The sequence below is a fragment of the Pezoporus occidentalis genome, unplaced genomic scaffold (assembly GCF_034315485.1).
Source record: "Pezoporus occidentalis ecotype Australia unplaced genomic scaffold, CSIRO_AGI_Poc_V1 ctg148, whole genome shotgun sequence".
Taxonomy (NCBI): Eukaryota; Metazoa; Chordata; class Aves; order Psittaciformes; family Psittacidae; genus Pezoporus; species Pezoporus occidentalis.
The window spans coordinates 374,649-393,042 of NW_026913295.1; the positions used below are offsets into that span (position 1 = coordinate 374,649).

The 18,394-nt window shown below is 50.0% G+C and overlaps 1 protein-coding gene across 6 annotated transcripts in view; it reads right to left on the reverse strand.

Annotated features, from left to right (window-relative positions):
- NTN1 (netrin 1) overlaps positions 1 to 18,394 on the reverse strand; it is a 100,184-nt gene that overhangs the window by 34,789 nt on the left and 47,001 nt on the right. For 5 of the 6 annotated variants that reach the window (XR_009963170.1, XR_009963168.1, XR_009963166.1 and 2 more), the window contains exon 2: positions 13,792 to 13,980. The exons of the other annotated variant lie outside the window; for it this stretch is intronic. Coding sequence is in view for 1 of the 5 variants with exons in the window: in XM_062610537.1 (XP_062466521.1) it covers positions 13,792 to 13,980 (189 nt within the window). In the remaining 4 variants the exon portion in view is untranslated. The remainder of the gene's footprint in view (positions 1 to 13,791; positions 13,981 to 18,394) is intronic. 6 annotated transcript variants of the gene reach the window in all.

Sequence of the window (18,394 nt, forward strand, 5' to 3'; positions counted from 1 at the left end):
GCCGTGTGCTAAACCCTCTCTGGGTGGAGGGATGTGCTTTCCGACACTGGTCCCCAGCTCTTCACTGCAGCACAGGACTCTGAGAGCCTGGGACAAGTGTTTTGGGCAGCACCACTCCAGCCCCTTCAATGCCTGACCCCATTTTGACTTCTCCATCTTCCAGAAAACTCTCTGAAACAGCAGCAGCTCAGCCCTCCTGGCATGGGTCTCCTGGCATGGGGAGGCAGGAGGGGGTCTAAGCAGTGTCTGTAGATGCACATTTGCGGTCTCTATCCTGGAGGAACTGAACCAGTGCCAGCAATTAGGAACAATTAAAGGCAATTTGCAGTTCCCTGGCCAGTGCAAACACTTGCAGCCAGCAATTACAGGCTCTTCCTTCTCCTTCCCTAGCCATGGGCTGCTGGTGGTTAATGCTGATTTTTCCCGTTCAGTTCAAATTCCTTTGCGTTGTAACCCCAAACTAAGGAAAAACTGCCCTAGAGTCACAAAGGTGGTACAAACACCCCTTTGGCATCCTCACTGCCTTTCTGATAGACACCTTTAGATTCACAAAACGTGTTTTCATGCCTGGACTTCCTGGGTGCAAGTGTTTGTTCGTCATTCACCGCGATGCAGAGTATCAGCAGTCCCCTGCACTAAGCAGGGAGCAGACTGTGAGGCAGAGCTGAGAAAAACCTCACTGACGACCAAAGAAGGGTGCCTGGGCCATCCTTGCAGGTAACAAGGGGGATATCATCTGATTTGTCCTCTGTATCCTCATGCTTTGCTTAAACGGATTACCCCATAGAGGACAATGCAATGGTGAAGGAAGTGAGATGTGAGAGGAACAAACAGGAATGATGTTGCAAGAAAGTGGTGCATCTTTAGTCTGGTAGTTCACACAGAATCAGGGGGAAGGGAAATAACTGTCCTGATTTAGTTCTTTCATAAAACCTTTAAGAAAAAAAATCTGTGATGAGTGCCTGTGGCAGAGATGACCAGGAATTACTGGTGGAAAATGAAGTTATTTCCTGCTTAAAAACCTGGCTGTGGAGGAGAAAACAAGGAATGGGAACATATAGTGAGGCTTTAATGGGGAATGAGGGCAGTGGCAGGGGTGCCTGTGTCCAGAAAATGTAATTTTTCTTATATAATAGCCATGACCTGGAAAGAAGGGAGTTAACATCATTTCTAGGTGATCACCTTCAACTTGGCTAGTCCAAACATGAGGAAACCATGTAGGTCTGCGAGACTGACACAAAGTGGCCAAATGGGTGAGAGGATAGCAGAAAAAAAACAGTGTGCAGAAGGATGCATAATTGGAAGGAGGAAACAGGATGGCTTATGCGTGCTGAAGGATCCCAATTAACTACAACCACTCCAGGAAAAGATCTAGGAGTCAATGAAACATCTGGCTGATTGCAACAGAGCTCAGAAGAGCAACGAGATGGTAGGTTATATTATGAAAAGGGTAGAGAGTAACACTGAATGTAATATCATGACACTACAGAAATCAATAGTACGTCCTCAGCTGGGAAACCAGAGTAAAAGGCGCGGAGAGGCACCCATCTGAGGGCGATGGAAAAGATTAGGAATGCCTTGCCAAGAGACGATGGAGGGATGCCAAGTAATGCACAGCGCCGAGAAGGTCAGACAGGTGCTCCTCTTCACTGGTCCTTAAAACACAGGAACAAAGGGACATTCAATGCATTTAAAAGGCAACCTTTTTCGATGATAAAAGGAAATGCTTCTTTGCACTGCACGTAATTAACTCATAGAACTCATGCTACGAGACACCATGGCAAAGGCCCAACAGGATTAGATAGGCCTATGAATGAGAACATCTGTAGTTACATTAGCCGGGATTAATATATATTCGGATATAAGCACTCCAAGCCAGCTACTAACTGCCTGCAGTTAGGAAGAGATTTCCCCTGGGGGCATGCTATTGCAAAACTGTCTGTCGTGGAGTTTTATAACTCTGTCTGAAGCTTCTAAGACAAGCCACTATTATATGCACAAATCTGCTGAGGCAGGCCATCATCCGCTCGAGCAGAGGTGATGGTGCATTTTTCTGCCTTAGCTGAGATTTGGCTGGTGTGGGACTAAAAAATACCTGAAAGCAAGTCTTAGGACCATGCATGGGAGGATGCGAAATGCCCTGCTGTGTCTGGGCCACTGAAGGGTGACAAACAGCATGACAAAAATGCAAATATTTTTCCACCCCTGAGTTTAGGTCAGAGGTATTCCCAGCTGCTGATCTGCCCACACATACGTGTGCTGAAAGGTAAACAGTGGGCTAAGTCTCCGGGCTTAGCTCTCTTCAAGTGTGACCTTTTCGGAGAAGGCACCTGAAAGGATCTGCATTTTTACAGAATTAGCATCTTCCTGTTTTGGGGAAGCTGCTTCCTTGGGAGGTCTTCAGAATGATGAAAAATCCATTTGAACAACAAAAACACTCGCTATCACGGGGTGTCCAGATTCCCTCCTGTCACACAGTATCTGCAATAACTCCAGGGCTTCCAGATTTAAAAGCCCAAAGCATGATTGCTTTATATTGCGCCGTGCATGAAGCACTAAACCAGCAATGCATTAAACCTGAAAAAATACCTTAATTTGCAGTAGTCATCGGTGAAGGTTCCTGTTCTGAGAAGGAACCTTCTTCAGGAAATCAGTCAGTTTCAAGAATGAAAATAAGTACCCTATAGCCAATGTGCCTTAGGTACGTGTTTATATTTAACCATACTTTTAAATGCTTTTCCAAAATCAAGGCCAAATTGCCTCCCTTTGATTGCTTTCCTTCTTTCCTCCAAAGACTCCAAGTGGAGCAAAAAATGTGGTACAGAAGCTTTCTGCTGGAAAAAAAAAAGCACCAAAATCAAGCTTCTGGTGTGGACGCTTTGATTCAGCAAAATGTCAAAACAACTGAACTGAAATTTTCCTGTCACTTCAAAAGCACAGCCCACGTAACCCTGATGCAGTAAATATATTTCACTTAGTCTTATGGTTTAGTATTTAGAGGTATGGTTCAGACATTATTACTTAAGCAAGCTTTTGTGTAGTTGTAGAACTATTTTCTACTGCTTCACTGTCTTTAGTAACTTGGATACTTTAAATCCTGGTTCCAGTGAACACATCACCCTGTGGAATGCAAGGTGTGTGGAACTGCTGGGGTGAGTTCAGTTGTCCTCCTGTAACTGCAATCCATGCCTAAGGTGACCCCAGGCTTGAAGGTGTCCCAGAGACTGGACCTGGGCAGGGTTTCTTTAGCAGATTTTGTTTGGCTCCTGTCTTTGGAGAAACAATTCAAAACAAGAGGTGCTCCTTCCTTTGAAGACCTACCCTGGTTACCTGTCTGTGGGCAAGAAGGGTTATGGTCTGGTATCTGTGCACCTGAGTGGTGCAGAGAGGTTTATGCTGCCTCTGGGGATAGGATCCTGCAGGGATGGGCAAGAGCTTATTTAATGACAGCTCCCCAGCACAGGTGGCACATCCCACAAATCCCACAGGTCTGTGTCATGGAGGAGAGAAGCGATGGTATTCAGTGTGTACCCACCCAGCCTGGCCCCAGCTAGTTTGCTAACCAGAAGCAGAGGTTGAAATGTCTCTGTGTTAACTCTGAATACTAATAATGGCTTACAATATTAACTGTTAACCGCTTTGCAATGAGATCGTCAGCTTGTCTGTGATATTGTGAACTGTATTTAGTTCTCCAGAGGATCATGTTCACGCACAATGTCCCTCGGCACATTCTCTTGGAGATTTAAAGGTTTCTTTGCCAGCAGAAAATGAATTCCCCCTTTTATCAGGCAAAGCCAAATAATCTCTTGGTGTTTCACAGTGTCCCTCCTCCTGCGCCGCTTCTCAGGGCTCTCCCATTTCCTCCTCCTGAGCTGGCACTCAGGGAAGCCAAGGGCTTTGGCGCCCTGTAGTTTGGGCCAAATTTCACAGATTAGACCTTGCCTTTGTCTTCTCCTTAACAAGTAACAGACGGGGCCCACAATGCCTCCAGTGAGCAAGAGTCGCTGCTAATCCAGAGAGGGCTTTGAACCACAATAAATCCACTTTTCGGGCAGGCCCACTATGGGCAGGCATTAGTGATACAGACTCAATTATGACAGTGCTTTCCAAAAGGCTTGAATATTCTCTTGTTGAGAAAGTGCTAAAGTTTCTCCTGTCATCTCAGAGCTCCACCTTTCAGGTGACTGCAGGAGAAGCTGGTGGGGATGCTGAGACACCCAGGGGTAAAGTACTGGGGCTTCCTTCTCCCTGCTTTGCTGGTAGGACTTGGCTTTTGTCGTGGAGGATGTCATTGCTTTTATTTTTCCATCAAAAAATGTCAAAACCCCCAGGGCAGCTATGCCCAAGCAGAGAGGCACATTTCCTGGGCATGGTGTTCTTGTGGCTCTAAAGCAAACTAAGGCTCAACTTGCCCTCATGGGAGACATTGCATGAGAAAGAGTGGGTTGGAAAATACTCTTACTGAGGGGGTGGGGAAAGGCAAAAGTTTTCTCCTCCTGATGCATTTTTAGGCTGGCTTCTGAGGAATGAGATTCCTATGGGCATATTCTACCACTAATAATATTTCAATCAAATCTGTCAGCAGAGAAAAAATCTCAGAGATAATGAGGTTGCCACAAGCCTCACAAAATGAGACCACTGGGTAGACGTGAGAGAAGGTCTAGGAAAAGCTCAGCAGGGGGCATCCCTCCAGTGTGCACTGCCCTTACCAGACACTAGAGCATCCACAGTGGAGAAAACCACCAGCAACACTCCTCGTGCCCATGAAAGATTGCAGTGGGAGCTCCTGGGGCACTGGATTGTGATGATCTGGGAAGTGTGCGTTTAACTGGAAAAGATCCTTTTCTATCAGAAAAAATCCTTCTTGTTTTAGGAGGCTTAAAATCAGAAGAGGGTGTGTGGATGAGAAGGACAGAACTTTGGTTTAATGTTCAGGAGAGAGCCTGGAGAACTTTTCACTGTCAAGAACTGATCTGAGACAGGAAATTATCTCAACAGATTGAAAACATTTAGGGGAAGGCAAATTATTCCTTTTCCCTCCTCTGTCTTGGAGATATGTGAAGGTTTGGCTGCGCAAACAAATTTAGCAACTTTTGTTCTTAGTCTGAGACTTGTGATGGAGAACTGCGCTGTATCTGTTTGTTGTTTGGGGTTTTTTTAATAGAGTGCAAATTCTCCTCTGCTGTGTCGCACCCTGACACTTCTGAGAAACCACTGTCCAAACCTGCCCCTCAGGATTGCCTACGGAATGTTTCTGCTGAAAAACCAGACTCAAACCACAGTTTTGAAGGTAGTCAGCCCCAGATTTAGCCAGTAAATCTTCTCTAAGGCAGCATCATTGCAAGGACAATGCAGAGCTCCTGTCACAGAAAACACTGTCTACATTTCCCTAATGAGCTGGATCATCCACATGTCTAACCTGGGTTTGGGACTCAGATATGAGCTCCATCTCCCCTTTAAAGGTGCTGGGGGGAAAGTTCCCAGGCTGCAATGGAGAGCTCGAGGTCCTTCAGAGGGTCTCTGGCCAAACCTCCTTGATCACATCTTGGGTCCCTGAAGTCAGCAGAGTGTCTCATCCTGACCCCTCCACACAGTGCTGGCAGTTTCTGCCACTTCTTTTACCCTTTCTGCATGCTTTTTCAGCTCACCCATTTGAAAGCTGTTCCTCCCTCCCTTGCTAAAAGTGATGAAGGTTTCCCACTGCAGTGGAGATGCATCTCTAAACTAGATCACCCAGTGTTGTCCTTCTCCTGGGAGGTGGGGCTTTGAGTCTTGGTCTCACTCATTTGCACAGAAGAAGCGACTGGTGGGTGTCTTTGAGAAAGAGCACATGTGGGAGTGCCACACCTGGGGCATCACGGGGACCCTGGGTGCATCTCTTGTGGGAGCAGGTGCTCCTGGATGCCCTGGAGTGTCGAGCAGACACATCAGAGCTGTGCTCTGGGGTTTGTGCTGCAGGTCATAAAATCCCAGACTGGTCTGGGTTGGAAGGGACCTTAGAGCTCATCCATTTCCAACCCCTGCCACGGGCAGGGACCCCTTCCACTAGAGCAGCTTGCTCCAAGCCCCTGTGTCCAACCTGGCCTTCAACACTGCCAGGGATGGGGCAGCCACAGCTTCTCTGGGCACCCTGTGCCAGCGCCTCAGCACCCTCACAGGGAAGAGCTTCTGCCTAAGAGCTCATCTCAGTCTCCCCTCTGGCAGGTTAAAGCCATTCCCCTTGGCCTGTCCCTACATCCCTTGTCCCAAGCCCCTCTCCAGGTTTCCTGCAGCCCCTTCAGGCACTGGAGCTGCTCTCAGGTCTCCCCTTCAGGAGCCTTCTCTTCTCCAGGCTGAACCAGCCCAGCTCTCTCAGCCTGGCTCCAGAGCAGAGGTCAGGCCCCTGCCTGGTGAGATGCTCTCTCATTTACATCCAGATGTCTTCCCAGCCCCTTTGAAGGCTTCTCAGAAGCCTCTTCCTCAGATCCCCTTCCCTGGTTCAAGTTTGCCTTTAGTACAAGTTTGTCTCTCCTGGTTTGGCGCTGCCCAAAGGACGCTCCTCTGGCAGAGGGAGCGTTGCTGAGAAGGGCTCTGGAAGTGCCCAAGTGGCTTTTCAGAGGAGAACAGAGTGCCCAGGCCAAGCAGCACCCGCTGCCTCATCGCTGCGGCAGGGCTGGGGTCACAGCATCCGCCCGGTGCCCCGGGCAACTGCGCTCCCAGGGGAGTCAAGGCATGCAGCAGAACGTGCCTGGGTGGGAGCAGCGTGTGGAATGATTGACTGCTGGAGCCTGGAGGCAGCTGCAGCTGGAGGAGACTTTTGGCATGGAGGTGACTTTGCTCTGATCTTATCACCGGGCACAGGCAAACCTCTCTCCACAGCAATGTCCCTTGGTGCTCTGCCAGTCCCCGGGGCAGGGTCACCGCACCAGCCCTCTGTGCTTCCTTTGAGCATCCAGGCTTAAATCACAGCCTGCCTGAATATATTCCACTGAAACACACTGTCTGTTTAAATGCTGTTGTGCTGTGGGAGGTGGCCCTCATTTGTAAAACCAGAGAGGAGGAAATCAGTGGTAAGTTTCTGGGAGGACCAGACATCAGGATTTTATCCTTGTCCCAGTTAATTTGCATCCAAATAGAGACCAGCTCCAATACTGGATCAGTTCCAGGGGCAGATACAGGGAGGAGCAGAAAGTGACTGCTTCAGCTCACCAGTGGCTACAAACGTGAAGCTGGAACGTGGTATCTGTGGTCCCTAAATGTGCTCCCCAGTGCATGGCATCATCCCTGTGTGCTGCGTGGAGGTTGGTGGAGCTTCTCTGGGCTGAGGGAAAGGACTGTGTATGGCTCCAACTTTTGGTTGGCTCCTCGCTGGTGGCTCACATAGATCAGACTTAATTAGAAAGCCCTTGGAAGAGGAAGGCACATATGCAAGGAAGAGCATGATGAGGGCTGGCACATGGAGCCTCATCTGGACTGAAACTGTTAGAAAGTGTCTCAGTAGCTGGGTTTGCCACGGGAATATTCCACTGCTGCAACACTGAAAATTCTTCCCACTCCAGCTCGTACAGAAGTGGCTGCTTAATTTGATGTTGCTGCTCATGTGTCATTAAAGTCATGGATTTTTAAATTCTGACAAGGGCAGGTATATGTCTTGTGCTGTGCAAAAGTCTTCAGTTAAAAAACCCCAAACCAGTCCTTTTCCATGTTGTCACAGTACAAACTAAACAGTTCAAGTTTCTGTAATAATCATGTCCCTTCTTTGCTTTGGGACTCTTCCAGCCCAAGTGGGTGAATGGTGCAGCTCTGCCCTAGCTCCTGGAGGTCCCATGGAGGTGGTGGCACTTGGTGGCAGTGGTAGTCAAGCCTCTTGTGCTGCCTGAGGACACTTCCACCAGCAACTTGTGTGCATGGGACAGGGTAAAGCTGCGGTTCTAGAAACTTTCTTCAGCCAGTTTGTGTGCCCAGGGGTTGCTGATGACAAGTTTCAGGTGTAGAAACCATAAATCAATGCTTAGCACTTGTAATAATGGCAATACAAAGAATTATGGGGCCTTGGGGAAGGGGATAACTAAGGCATAGCCACTAACAAATGTGGTATGGAAATACAGCTAGAAAACTGTTCTCACAGCAGTGGAAGAGCCATATCCTGTGGAGAAAAGAAAGTCGGTGTCTGACAGGTCAATGCCTTGAAAGTCTGAACTTTGGTGACCAAGCCTTGACACAAGAACTGGATACAAGCCCTGCCAGCACTACGAGTTGGCTCGTCACTCATCTAAACAGTAGCTTTGTCTGATCTTCAAGGGGAAGAAAAGGAGAAGAGGAAGGGAAGGAAGTTTGATAATTAAGGACAACTGCCTGGGATGAATTAATAGAAAGTATTGCCTTGTGAAACCACAAATGAGCTGGATGGGCACCAAAATGACGTTGCTTTGGGGAGAGGACATCTCTCTTAGGATGCACTTTACCTCCTCCTAAGCTGGACACCAAGGGTAGATCTCCTACAATGATGCCCAGCAGTGATGGGGTCCCTGAAGTGATGGGAGAGAGCCTGTGGGAGCTGGCAGTTGTTGCAGACAAGGAAAGACTGAGGTCAGGAGTGCTACCAGGAGCCACCACTGGTGGCCCTGCTGGCCCAGGGACCCCTGGGTTAGGGGTTTCAGCCAGGCCACCCTATGTCTTTGGGATGTAAGGTTACCTACCCATCAGCTAGCTGTGGACTGGGGACTGTGGTGGCAGGGAACATCTCTGAGGCTGGAGGGATGCTGACCCCAACTGAAACCTGCAGAGGTGCATCACGGACAGGCTCATCTTCCTGTTATATACTGGGACATGGCCCGTGGGACCCCGACAGTGGGACACCAGCGAGCCCGTCCTCAGACTCTGCTGTCTAATGCGGGTTTTACCCCAGCTGCCTCCTGCACCCCAACTTCTCAGCGGGGCTCCAGGCAGCGGGAAGAAATCACATCTCCCCTGGCTTCAGCCTCGTGGAAATGAGCTCTCCGCTCTAAGCTGGTCACGCAGCTCCCTCTATAGTCAGTGGAGAGAGACGGGGGACTCGTCCCACTGTCCCTGTCACCAGGGCTCTGCTCTCCTCTCCAGGCAGCACAAGCAGCCAAAGGGGTTCAGCTGCACCAGTTCCACCCGCCACCTCCCAGATGCCTGAGGAAAAGCTGCATCCGCATCCTTGAAATCAAGGGCCGGAGGCTGAGCCCATGGAGGCAGCACTCAACTGTCTCTGCTTGAACCCAAACTGTCTCAAAAAGCAAATGTCAAATCTTAATCCTTTCTGGGATATGACAAACAGGCAGGTAGGCTGGGAGTGCTTTTCTTTTTTCTTTGCACAAGCCATTAAATAATCCTTCAACGCTGATGGAAAGGTGCCAGGCTCAGCACCGGGGAGACAGGAGACCCCATTCTCTACCAAAACATAGAGCACTAACAAATGTGACCTCTCCAGGTGCCAAATCCTGCCCCTCCACAAGGCATTTGCTCTGGCAGCCTCCGCACAAGTGAATTCATAACACATATCATTTGTCAACTTTTCATCAAAAAGTGTGTAAATCCTTTCCCCCAAGTGCAGAGCTGTTTCACAGCCAGGCTATAAAATCCTGCAGAGTCTCTGTTCCAATAGAATGACATTAGTGCCAATAGTCTGGCAAATATCAGGGTGAATTTAATCAAAAGAACTAACACTGGGGCCCTGATTCCCAGCGGCCCATGACAGAGCAGAGCGGACAGGGGTTTGCTGGACTGAGATGTGGAATTTCACTCAACATCATCTGGAGCAGAGGGAAAGCAGAAGGAATGGAAAGCAGGGCTTCAGCATTCTGGGAACTCTTCACGCTCCCACAAAAATGAGGACTTCACCATTGTTATGAGTTTTAGAAGGTGAACACGCAAAGTTTCATCTAGCTGGGGTTTGGATTTGATGGCTCTGGCAGAGGAGAGGGCATCCTGTTGCTATGAGCCCATCCGTGCCCCTCGGTGGAGGAGCGGCACCACTACTGGAGTCTTCCAGCCCCAGTGTCCCTGTCCGGGGCCATGCAGAGATCAGTTGTGCGGTCTGACCACAAAACCCCTGAGCCCTTGCTTGAGTAACTGGTGTCCCTGGGCTCGTCTGACCACCCACCCGCAGCAGGCACGGTGCTCCATCAGCTCCCAGTTCCAGCCTGGCAGGCGCTGGCGCATTCCCAGCGTTACCACTTCATGCAATATCTCCGCTCCATCTGTCATCAATTCCTTTGCATGTGGTTTGCAGACTCCATGCCCTGCTCTGCCTGTTGCTGGCTCTGCAACAGGGCATCGCTGGGGACTGTCAACGGTTTATCAGGCTTGCAAGGAAATAAATGGAACGGGGGAGGAACATGGCATGGCCCCAGTGCTTATAACCGTCAGGGTGACAGTGATCCATAAATCCAAAAACCTGTGCTGCTGAGACAACCCTTGATCATAAAAAAAATCTTTTAATTAAAGATCATTATACTTTTGGCCATTAGAAAAGCACCCAGCCGTCTGCTGGGGCAGGAGGACACTGCCCAGCTCCAATTTCTGCTCCCCCTTTGCTGCCTGAGCCTCCCACCGTGCCCTGTGACACACACAGAATTCTGTGGCATTTTCTTTTTCTCCAAGTTAAAAGAAAAAGAAAAAAGTTGACCTTGTGCAAACATTTCTGCTATTTTTGCACAAATAACAAATCCAACTGTTGGAAATAATGCGAGTCATGCCTCTGTGATTTTCTGATGTTAGATGCTTTATGAATTGAGGTACATAACCCAGTGCATAGGATGGGATGAGAGATGGGAAGCACAGATGAGAGGAAAGTCAGTTTAGCTGGATGTGTCTGTTAGGCTGAATTAATACCAAAATCTCTTTGGCAGTTCTTTCATGGACCATTTGCAATGAGCTCACCCAAGCTTGTGCACGCTTGCTGGCGGGTAAGCGTGCTGCATGCTTCCTTGGCAGCTCCTGACCAGCTCATGAGGCACCAGGGCTCTAGGAGATGCATTTGTTTAAATGTTATGTGTGGGACATGAACGGAGCAATGCGATGGTTGAATGAATCAAGTCTTACAGAGAAAACACAGTCTGCTGGGTGAGATGAGACATGAGGCAACTGTGAGGGAGATGGCAGATGCTACAGGATGGTTAATTCCTTAATTCTAAACACATTTGGTCAAGATGAGACTCTGGGAGAGGTTTGCCCATTGGCAGATGGCTCGGTGAGATGATGAATTAATACTGTTATCAATGGGGAAATGGTGAGGTTGTTACATGGCAGGGTTTGGGTTTAAAAATGTTTTTTAGAAATGCCTTTAAAAACAACTTTTGAAAGATTGTTTCCAACAATTATTTCAGAACAGCCCCTGAATCCGGGAAGCAAAACAGGGAACATGAAATCCCCTGTGTCAGAGCAGAGCTCAGGAAAATGAAGTTTCAAAGGAATGCCTTTGCTGCAGGAAACTTCATTTCGCTCGCTTTTGTATAGGACGATGGATTACGCCAACAATAAACCATTCCGGCTACTGTGAAATTGTGCTAATAGGCTGTGGGTCGGGGAGCTGCTCATGCATCAGCATATTTATTACATACCTTTGTATCTGTTAGCTCCAATAGCCACAGTTTTGTTAGAAACCATGGGGGGCTGGAGAGCTATTTAAATTTGGCGGTCTCAGATTTCAAGAGCAGGAGGCAGGAGATGGAAAAAAGACAATTGCAAAGAGCATTTAATAGAGTGAATGACCCAGCAACTGGGAAATTCACCCTTCCAGCAGTGCTGAATGCCTCCTGAAGGCCAGCACACACCTTCTTGCATGCTTGTTTGGGGAAACCGAGGCACAACATGGCTCTGAGGTCTCCCTCCCACAGGTACCACCTGCACGCTGCTGTGGGTTTTGGGTACAACCACTGTGCTACCAGCCAGGGAACAGCAAGGATAAATGGGCAGGAGATGGGGAGCGGGCTGCCTAGCTGAAGAGGAGAGCTGGAAAAAGCAGGAGCAAGGAAGGGCCTGGGAAATGCTGAAGTCAATGAGACAGAGATGGGTACGTGTGGTCATCACTGCCAACACAGGGCAGGGACTGCCTTTCCCAGGGTGGAAAAGCCGGGGATGGACAGGAGATGGGATCTGCCCTACCCTCCAGCTGAGCATCCCCTCTCTGGACTGTGCCGCTGTGCAGATCCCTACTGATGCACAGTGATCTGGCGGCTAGGAAAAAGCACTTATCATCTCCCACCAATCCCACCAGATCCCCAGGAGCTCCCATGCTGAGGAGGCAGCCAGGATAAACCAGAGCCCTGGGAAGAAGTGAGCTGTGCTTGTGCAGGGCAGGGATTTCCCACCACCACCCCAAACCCCTTTCTGTGGAGCAGGAAGGTCAATGAGAATCAATCTCTGGTCATCAGCAAGTGCCAGTTTGAGCATGCCACTGCCCAGGGTGATGGATACCCGCCTGCAGCACTGCCCGGCCCGTTCCAGAGAAGCCTTCACAATCTCTGTTTGCCTCAACCTAATGCACTGTTGTTCCTTCAGCTGTAGCCCGGCTGGGAAAGCACAAACATGAACATTAGGACACAAATCCACTCGGCAGTGGCTGGCAGCTTGCTCCAGAGTGGAGTCCAGATGGGATATGAGTGTTGGGGCTGGCCTAGGAAGTGGCTCTGCCCAAAAGGGCAGCTCCTGACCTCCTCCAGAGCCATAGGTTGGGTTCACATCCCACCAGCCCCTGTTGGATGGAGCTGTCAGTATCTTCCATGCAGGGCAGGTTGAAAAGGGCTCACTGAGATAGTCTTTATAAGGTGAAAATGGAGAAGTTGGGCCATCTAAAGCTGTGATCTCTTTTTCTGCTTTGGCACAGAGTGTGTTTGTTCTCAGTGGAAAAAAAAACAACCCAAAATAAAAAAATACCCCAAAACTAAACAAAAACATGAAGGAAGAAGTGTTCCCATTAAAAAATAGGGAATGCTGAAGACCCAAATCTTTCCAACCAAAAATACCCAGCTCAGGCCAAAAAGCTTTCCATTTCTCATTGAAACGAGTCTTTAGAGAGAAAAGAGATGAAGTTTTCTGCAGGAAGGCCCAGCATCTTCTAATCTGTTTTTTTGTTTTTAATGTTTGCTTGATTATTTTAGCTGTGTCTCAGGTTCAGGATTTAAATCTCTTCCAGCAGACATCTGAGAGTTAAAAGAGTTCACTTGCAGAATTTGCTCTTATTGCTGCTCTGCCCCAAGCCCCGCTCACCCTGATGGCCATGGCAGGAGAAAAGTAAGCATCAAAAAACTCCATTTGTGGAGCTCAAAGTGAAATTGATTCCTCTTCTACTGTTCTCACCTTTCCCCCATTCACTGTGGGATGTTGTGTGCGTGGGTTAAGTGCTGCCTGTCCCCGAGCAGCACTGGGGTGAGGGTGGAGGATGGGAGCAGGAGATGGGCTGATTTAAGGCACTACATCTAACCCCATACCTGGGAATTTATGCAACTGTGCCCTTACATGGGTGATGACCAAGTTATCTGCAGTTGTTGGAGTGGATGTAGCACAAGTTTCAAGTGATGAAACCTGAAATAATTTGAAGTCATCCTTACCAGTGAGGACTTCTTGTATATTGGTAGCCTTGTCCTCACTAGGAGGATGGGAACACCAGGGAGAGGTGATGGCAAGGAACACGGTGGCGAGAAAAGTCCTTTCAAGGGATTGGTTTGAGAGAGGGAGGAGCAGGAGAGTTTGGCGAGAGCAGGAGCTGCGGAAGCAGGAGCAGCAGGAAGTGGCTGAAGAAGCAGAAGCTGTGTGATCCCAGCCAACCCACCCCTAACCCCGTACCTTTGCAGGCCTTGCGGTGGGAGATGGGCTTGCTGAGGTCCCGGTAGAAGCCCTCCTTGCAGTAGTGGCAGTGCCGCCCAGCAGTGTTGTGCCGGCAGTTGAGGCACACGCCGCCGCTCTTGCGCCCGGACAGCTTGTAGAGCTCCATGTTGAAGCGGCACCGCCGGGCATGCAGGTTGCAGTTGCAGGCTGAGAGAGGTGAAGAGAAGAGACCATCAGCATCTGCACCAGCCATGGAGCTGCCAACCCCAGGAGAGCCGGTGCGCATGGGGCTGGGCACTCTCAGGGTCCTACCGGGATGTCAGAGGATGGGATGCACTGGTGGCACCTCTGGCTATGGGAAGACAACTGCTAACCCGCATCCCTCCTCGGCCAGTTCTGTGTGGTGAATCCAGCTTTTTGGAGGGGAAGCTGAAGTTGCTGAGACCTCGTTTCACCACTGTGACTTGCGACAAATACGCCTTTTGCCTCTCCCCATTCTTACCGTGGATTAAAAGCTGTGTGCAGGCAGAGCTGTGAGGGCAGGGAGCCCATCCATGATTAGGAAATGGCAGTGCACAAGCCCTCAGCTGCTCCTCCAGCTTTGTGGCAAGCTCTTTGTCCCATGCAAGCACTGCTCATCTCGCTTCTCATCTGCTCTTGCACTGTGGTGCTTCATAGAATCATAGACTCATGGAATGGTTTGAGTTGGAATGGACCTTAAAGCTCATCCAGTTCCAACCCCTGCCACGGGCAGGGACACCTTCCACTAGAGCAGCTTGCTCCAAGCCCCATCCAACCTGGCCTTGAACACTGCCATCATGCTTCTGTTGGTACAATCCCCTCCAAACGCTGTGAATCCCCCTCGTCCCAGATGTTCCCAGCATTCCCACTCTCACCAGTCCTGACACGTGTGTGTCTGAACCCCAGATATAATTTCAAGCCCTTCCTAGGTAACTTCTCCCCTGTCTTTCCTTCCCGTGCTTGGTACACGTAGAACAGGGTTCTGTTACATGTCTACATCCCCGAACAGGCTGATAAAGCCTCACCTCTGGCTCTACATCTCTCACCCCACCACTGGGACAGGGCCGGCCTGGCGCCCAGGTCGTCAAACACCAAAAAGTCCCCCTCTGCTTTGATTGCATGTGCTGTGACTGAACCTGCCTGGAGAGTCCCCACCATATGCAACCTAATGTCAACACAAGGACTGTTTTAACAGGGGGCCTTTGCAAAGGACAGGACTTCAAAAGCTCGACCCCTCGCCTGCCTCTCCCCAGAGCTGTCACTGGAGCATCAAGAGGCAGAGGCTGGGGCTCTGTGCTTTGCTGAGAATTTTATAGCTTGTTTTCTTTTCCCTTTGCTTTTATTTGCTCTTCACCCCTGAACAATGCATCTGTGCAATGCCAACCCACAGCTGGGCCTCTTCGGCTCAGCACGAAGGTGTCACGGCTCTGGGCTTGTCACCTTCCTTCAGAGTACAGACATCTTAATCCCTCATTCCTTCCTGTTTACCTTATGGTGCTTACCCAAGACAAAGACATGTTATATTTGCTTAATTATCAAATTTCAGACCAGAAAATTACAGTGCAGTTCCGGATTATTTATCAGGAACAATCCCCAGCTAACTCACGACATGAAAGCAAAAGGGAGAGAAAAATCCTCCGGGCACGTCCAACCAGCAGGATGGAGGCTGTTCCCTCCGTGCTTTGCTACCTGAATTCCTCTGGCTAACGCAGTGAGGCCCAACTCATGTCTCCACCAAATGCTGGCAGAGCAGGAGAAGCAGCCACCAACGTGCTAATGGTGAGAAGAGAGGCCTGGGAGCGATTTGCCTGCTGTGAGAAAGTGAGATTCCTGACAGCGAGCAGGGTCAGGGCTTTGCGCTGTGGTTTGCCTCGCCTTAGATGAGCCCACCAGAATGTGGGTGCATTTGTCATCTCCCAGAACAGGAGGGAACCATCAAGGAGGCCGGAGACACAGCTCCTGCGTGCAGAGGGAATTGCGGCAGTTTAGACCCGGACACATCGGCTGATGCTGCGAATGCACTTAAATACCCTGTTTGCAGCTAAAAGAAGTGCAGGAGCATGCACAAGGTGCTTTCTGCAACCCCCCTTGTAGATTCTTCCCCTTCCGTCTCACTCTCAGGAAAAGCACTTTGTGCTTTGCCAGGAATGCTCAGCTATGCCGTCCTTTACTCACGGCGTGCCAAGGAGCCTCTGTCACCATGATGGCTGCACCACAGACAGCATTGTACAGAGCACAGAATTATAGAATCCCAGACTGGTTTGGGTTGAAGATACCTTAAAGCTCCAACCCCTGCCACAGGCAGGGACCCCTTCCACTAGAGCAGCTTGCTCCAAGCCCCTGTGTCCAACCTGGCCTTGAACGCTGCCAGGGATGGGGCAGCCACAGCTTCTCTGGGCACCCTGTGCCAGCGCCTCAGCACCCTCACAGGGAAGAGCTTCTGCCTGAGAGCTCATCTCAGTCTCCCCTCTGGCAGGTTAATAGGGGATTGGAGGCGATTCTTGCCCTGCAGAACACGAGCTGAGCTTTTGGAAAGGGGGTGGCATTTTTGAAGTCCCAATACTTGTTTTACAGAAAGGCCTCAGGGCTGAGTGATGGTTCCCTACAGAGCCTTCCCTCAGGCATGGACCAGCTGAGAGGTGCATCAGGCCTGCAGCATGAAGGATGTCCTCTTGGATGTAGCTAACCACCAAGGCAACACCTGTATCAATGGCTTGGCCTCAGGGCTCAGCTCAAGCAGAAGAAAGGAAGATTTAACTCCGGCAGCCTGAAGGTCTGTCCTCCCTGCTGTAGCCTGTGACCACATCTCCGTCGTTCAAAACCTCAAGACTCACTAGCAGCTCTGCCTTTGGTGCTGCAAACCACAGGATTTAGTCCCTGTTGACTAACATGAGAAGGCATTTCTCCAGGGGGTGGCTTGGCCTCACAGAAGACCTCATTCTTCCTTAAATCTGGTAGAAATGCATGTTTTCCAAAGAGCATGAAAGCTCACTTCCTCCTAAAACTCCTTTTTTAGGAGCGCTGGACTTGATACTTGAGTGTTTTGCAAGACTGCATTGGCAAATCCCTTTTTAACATTCAAAGCTGAGCCCACCCGAAGAGTGAGTGAAAATCTTCACATTTCCCTGGGCTGCTTGATAAGCAGAAATGCTTTTGCAAAGCCAGGAAAGCAAAACTCCTGGGGTTTTCTCAAGATCCTTGCAAATATTTCCACTGGTCCCACCAGGCCGAAGCTGCGCAGGAATGTGGAGGAGTAAGTGGAGTGTGCAGAGCTGCCGGCATCCCTGCTCCCAGGATCCATTGTACACTGATCTTCCAGGGCTGGGAAAATCCAGTGTCTGGAGAAGGGAAGAAGCCGAACCTCACGAGAAGCTGCATGTTGCTCCCCAAAACAGCTGTCCTTGTCCTCATCCAGAGAAGAGGACCTCATTTGTGTAGCTTCAGGAGCAAGTGAGTGAGCTGGGAGAAGGTGTAGGCTGTAGAGCCCCTCTCCATAGCCAGCATCCCGGCACTTGGCCTCCCTGTGAGCTGCCCACAAGCACCCCAAGCAGCCAGGCAGTGATGGCCACTTCTCCACTGTGACTGTTCAGATTCGTTTGGCTCTGTTAGCTTAGCCTTGGCTCTGTCCCTTCCTTCCAGCTGCACTCCCAGGGCTCTGAGGACATCCGCTGGGCAACAGCTGCCTCCCAACCCCATCACATAGTGCTTTTCCATCATTCACCTCCTCCTAATCCACCTGTTTGTGCAGACAAGGTGCCAAACCAGCTAAAAGAGAGTGGGTTTAGTTGAAATTACTGCCTCCTGGGCTCACCCTGAATGCTTGGGTGCTGAGTGGCCAGTGCTGTGCACTGCTGGCTGCCAGCCAGGGCTAGCTGGCAGCTCAGTCTGTATGTAGCCTGATGTGTTTGCAGATGCCCAGTGGGAGAGGGTTGGTCCAACAGAAGGAAAATAGCCATCCTATTTTTCCCTGACAATAGGACATAGGAATGAAAGAATTAGGGCAATGAATTTAATGTCCCATCTTGGCGTCAGAAAGTCCTTGCTGGGACGATGTTGGTACAACGTCATGATGGGATCCATCACGCTGGTCCTGCCCCCTCAGAGGAAACCAGCAGTGGGGGCCCAGAGATGCTTATGCAGACAATGCCTGATCCCACCACTGCTGCCTTGAGCTGGCCGTTGGGACCAACAGGAACCCATCAGCAGATCGTGATGCTTATGGATCCCAGCTCCAGATCTGCATGTGGTGCTGGTGCCGCGGGCAGGGTGTGCGGCTCTCCCAGCCACGTTTCCCTGGACAGAGTTGCTCAGGAAATGCGGCTCCCGCCCACCCTCTGCCTTGCCCAGTGGTTAATCCCCTGCTGTGCTAAAGCATTTTGCCTCCTTCCTAACATGAATTTGCCTGGCTTTAATTTCCAACCATTGCTTCTTGGTTTGAATTTCTCTGCCACAGTAAGTGCTCTTTAGCAACCCATCTTTTCTTTCTATGAATGCCTGCGCCAGCTGCAATAAAAATCACCTCCCAGTATTGGCATCACCTATGCTCCCCACGCTTTGCTATTCAGCCAGTGGAGAGGACACCCCTGCATGGGCTGCAGCC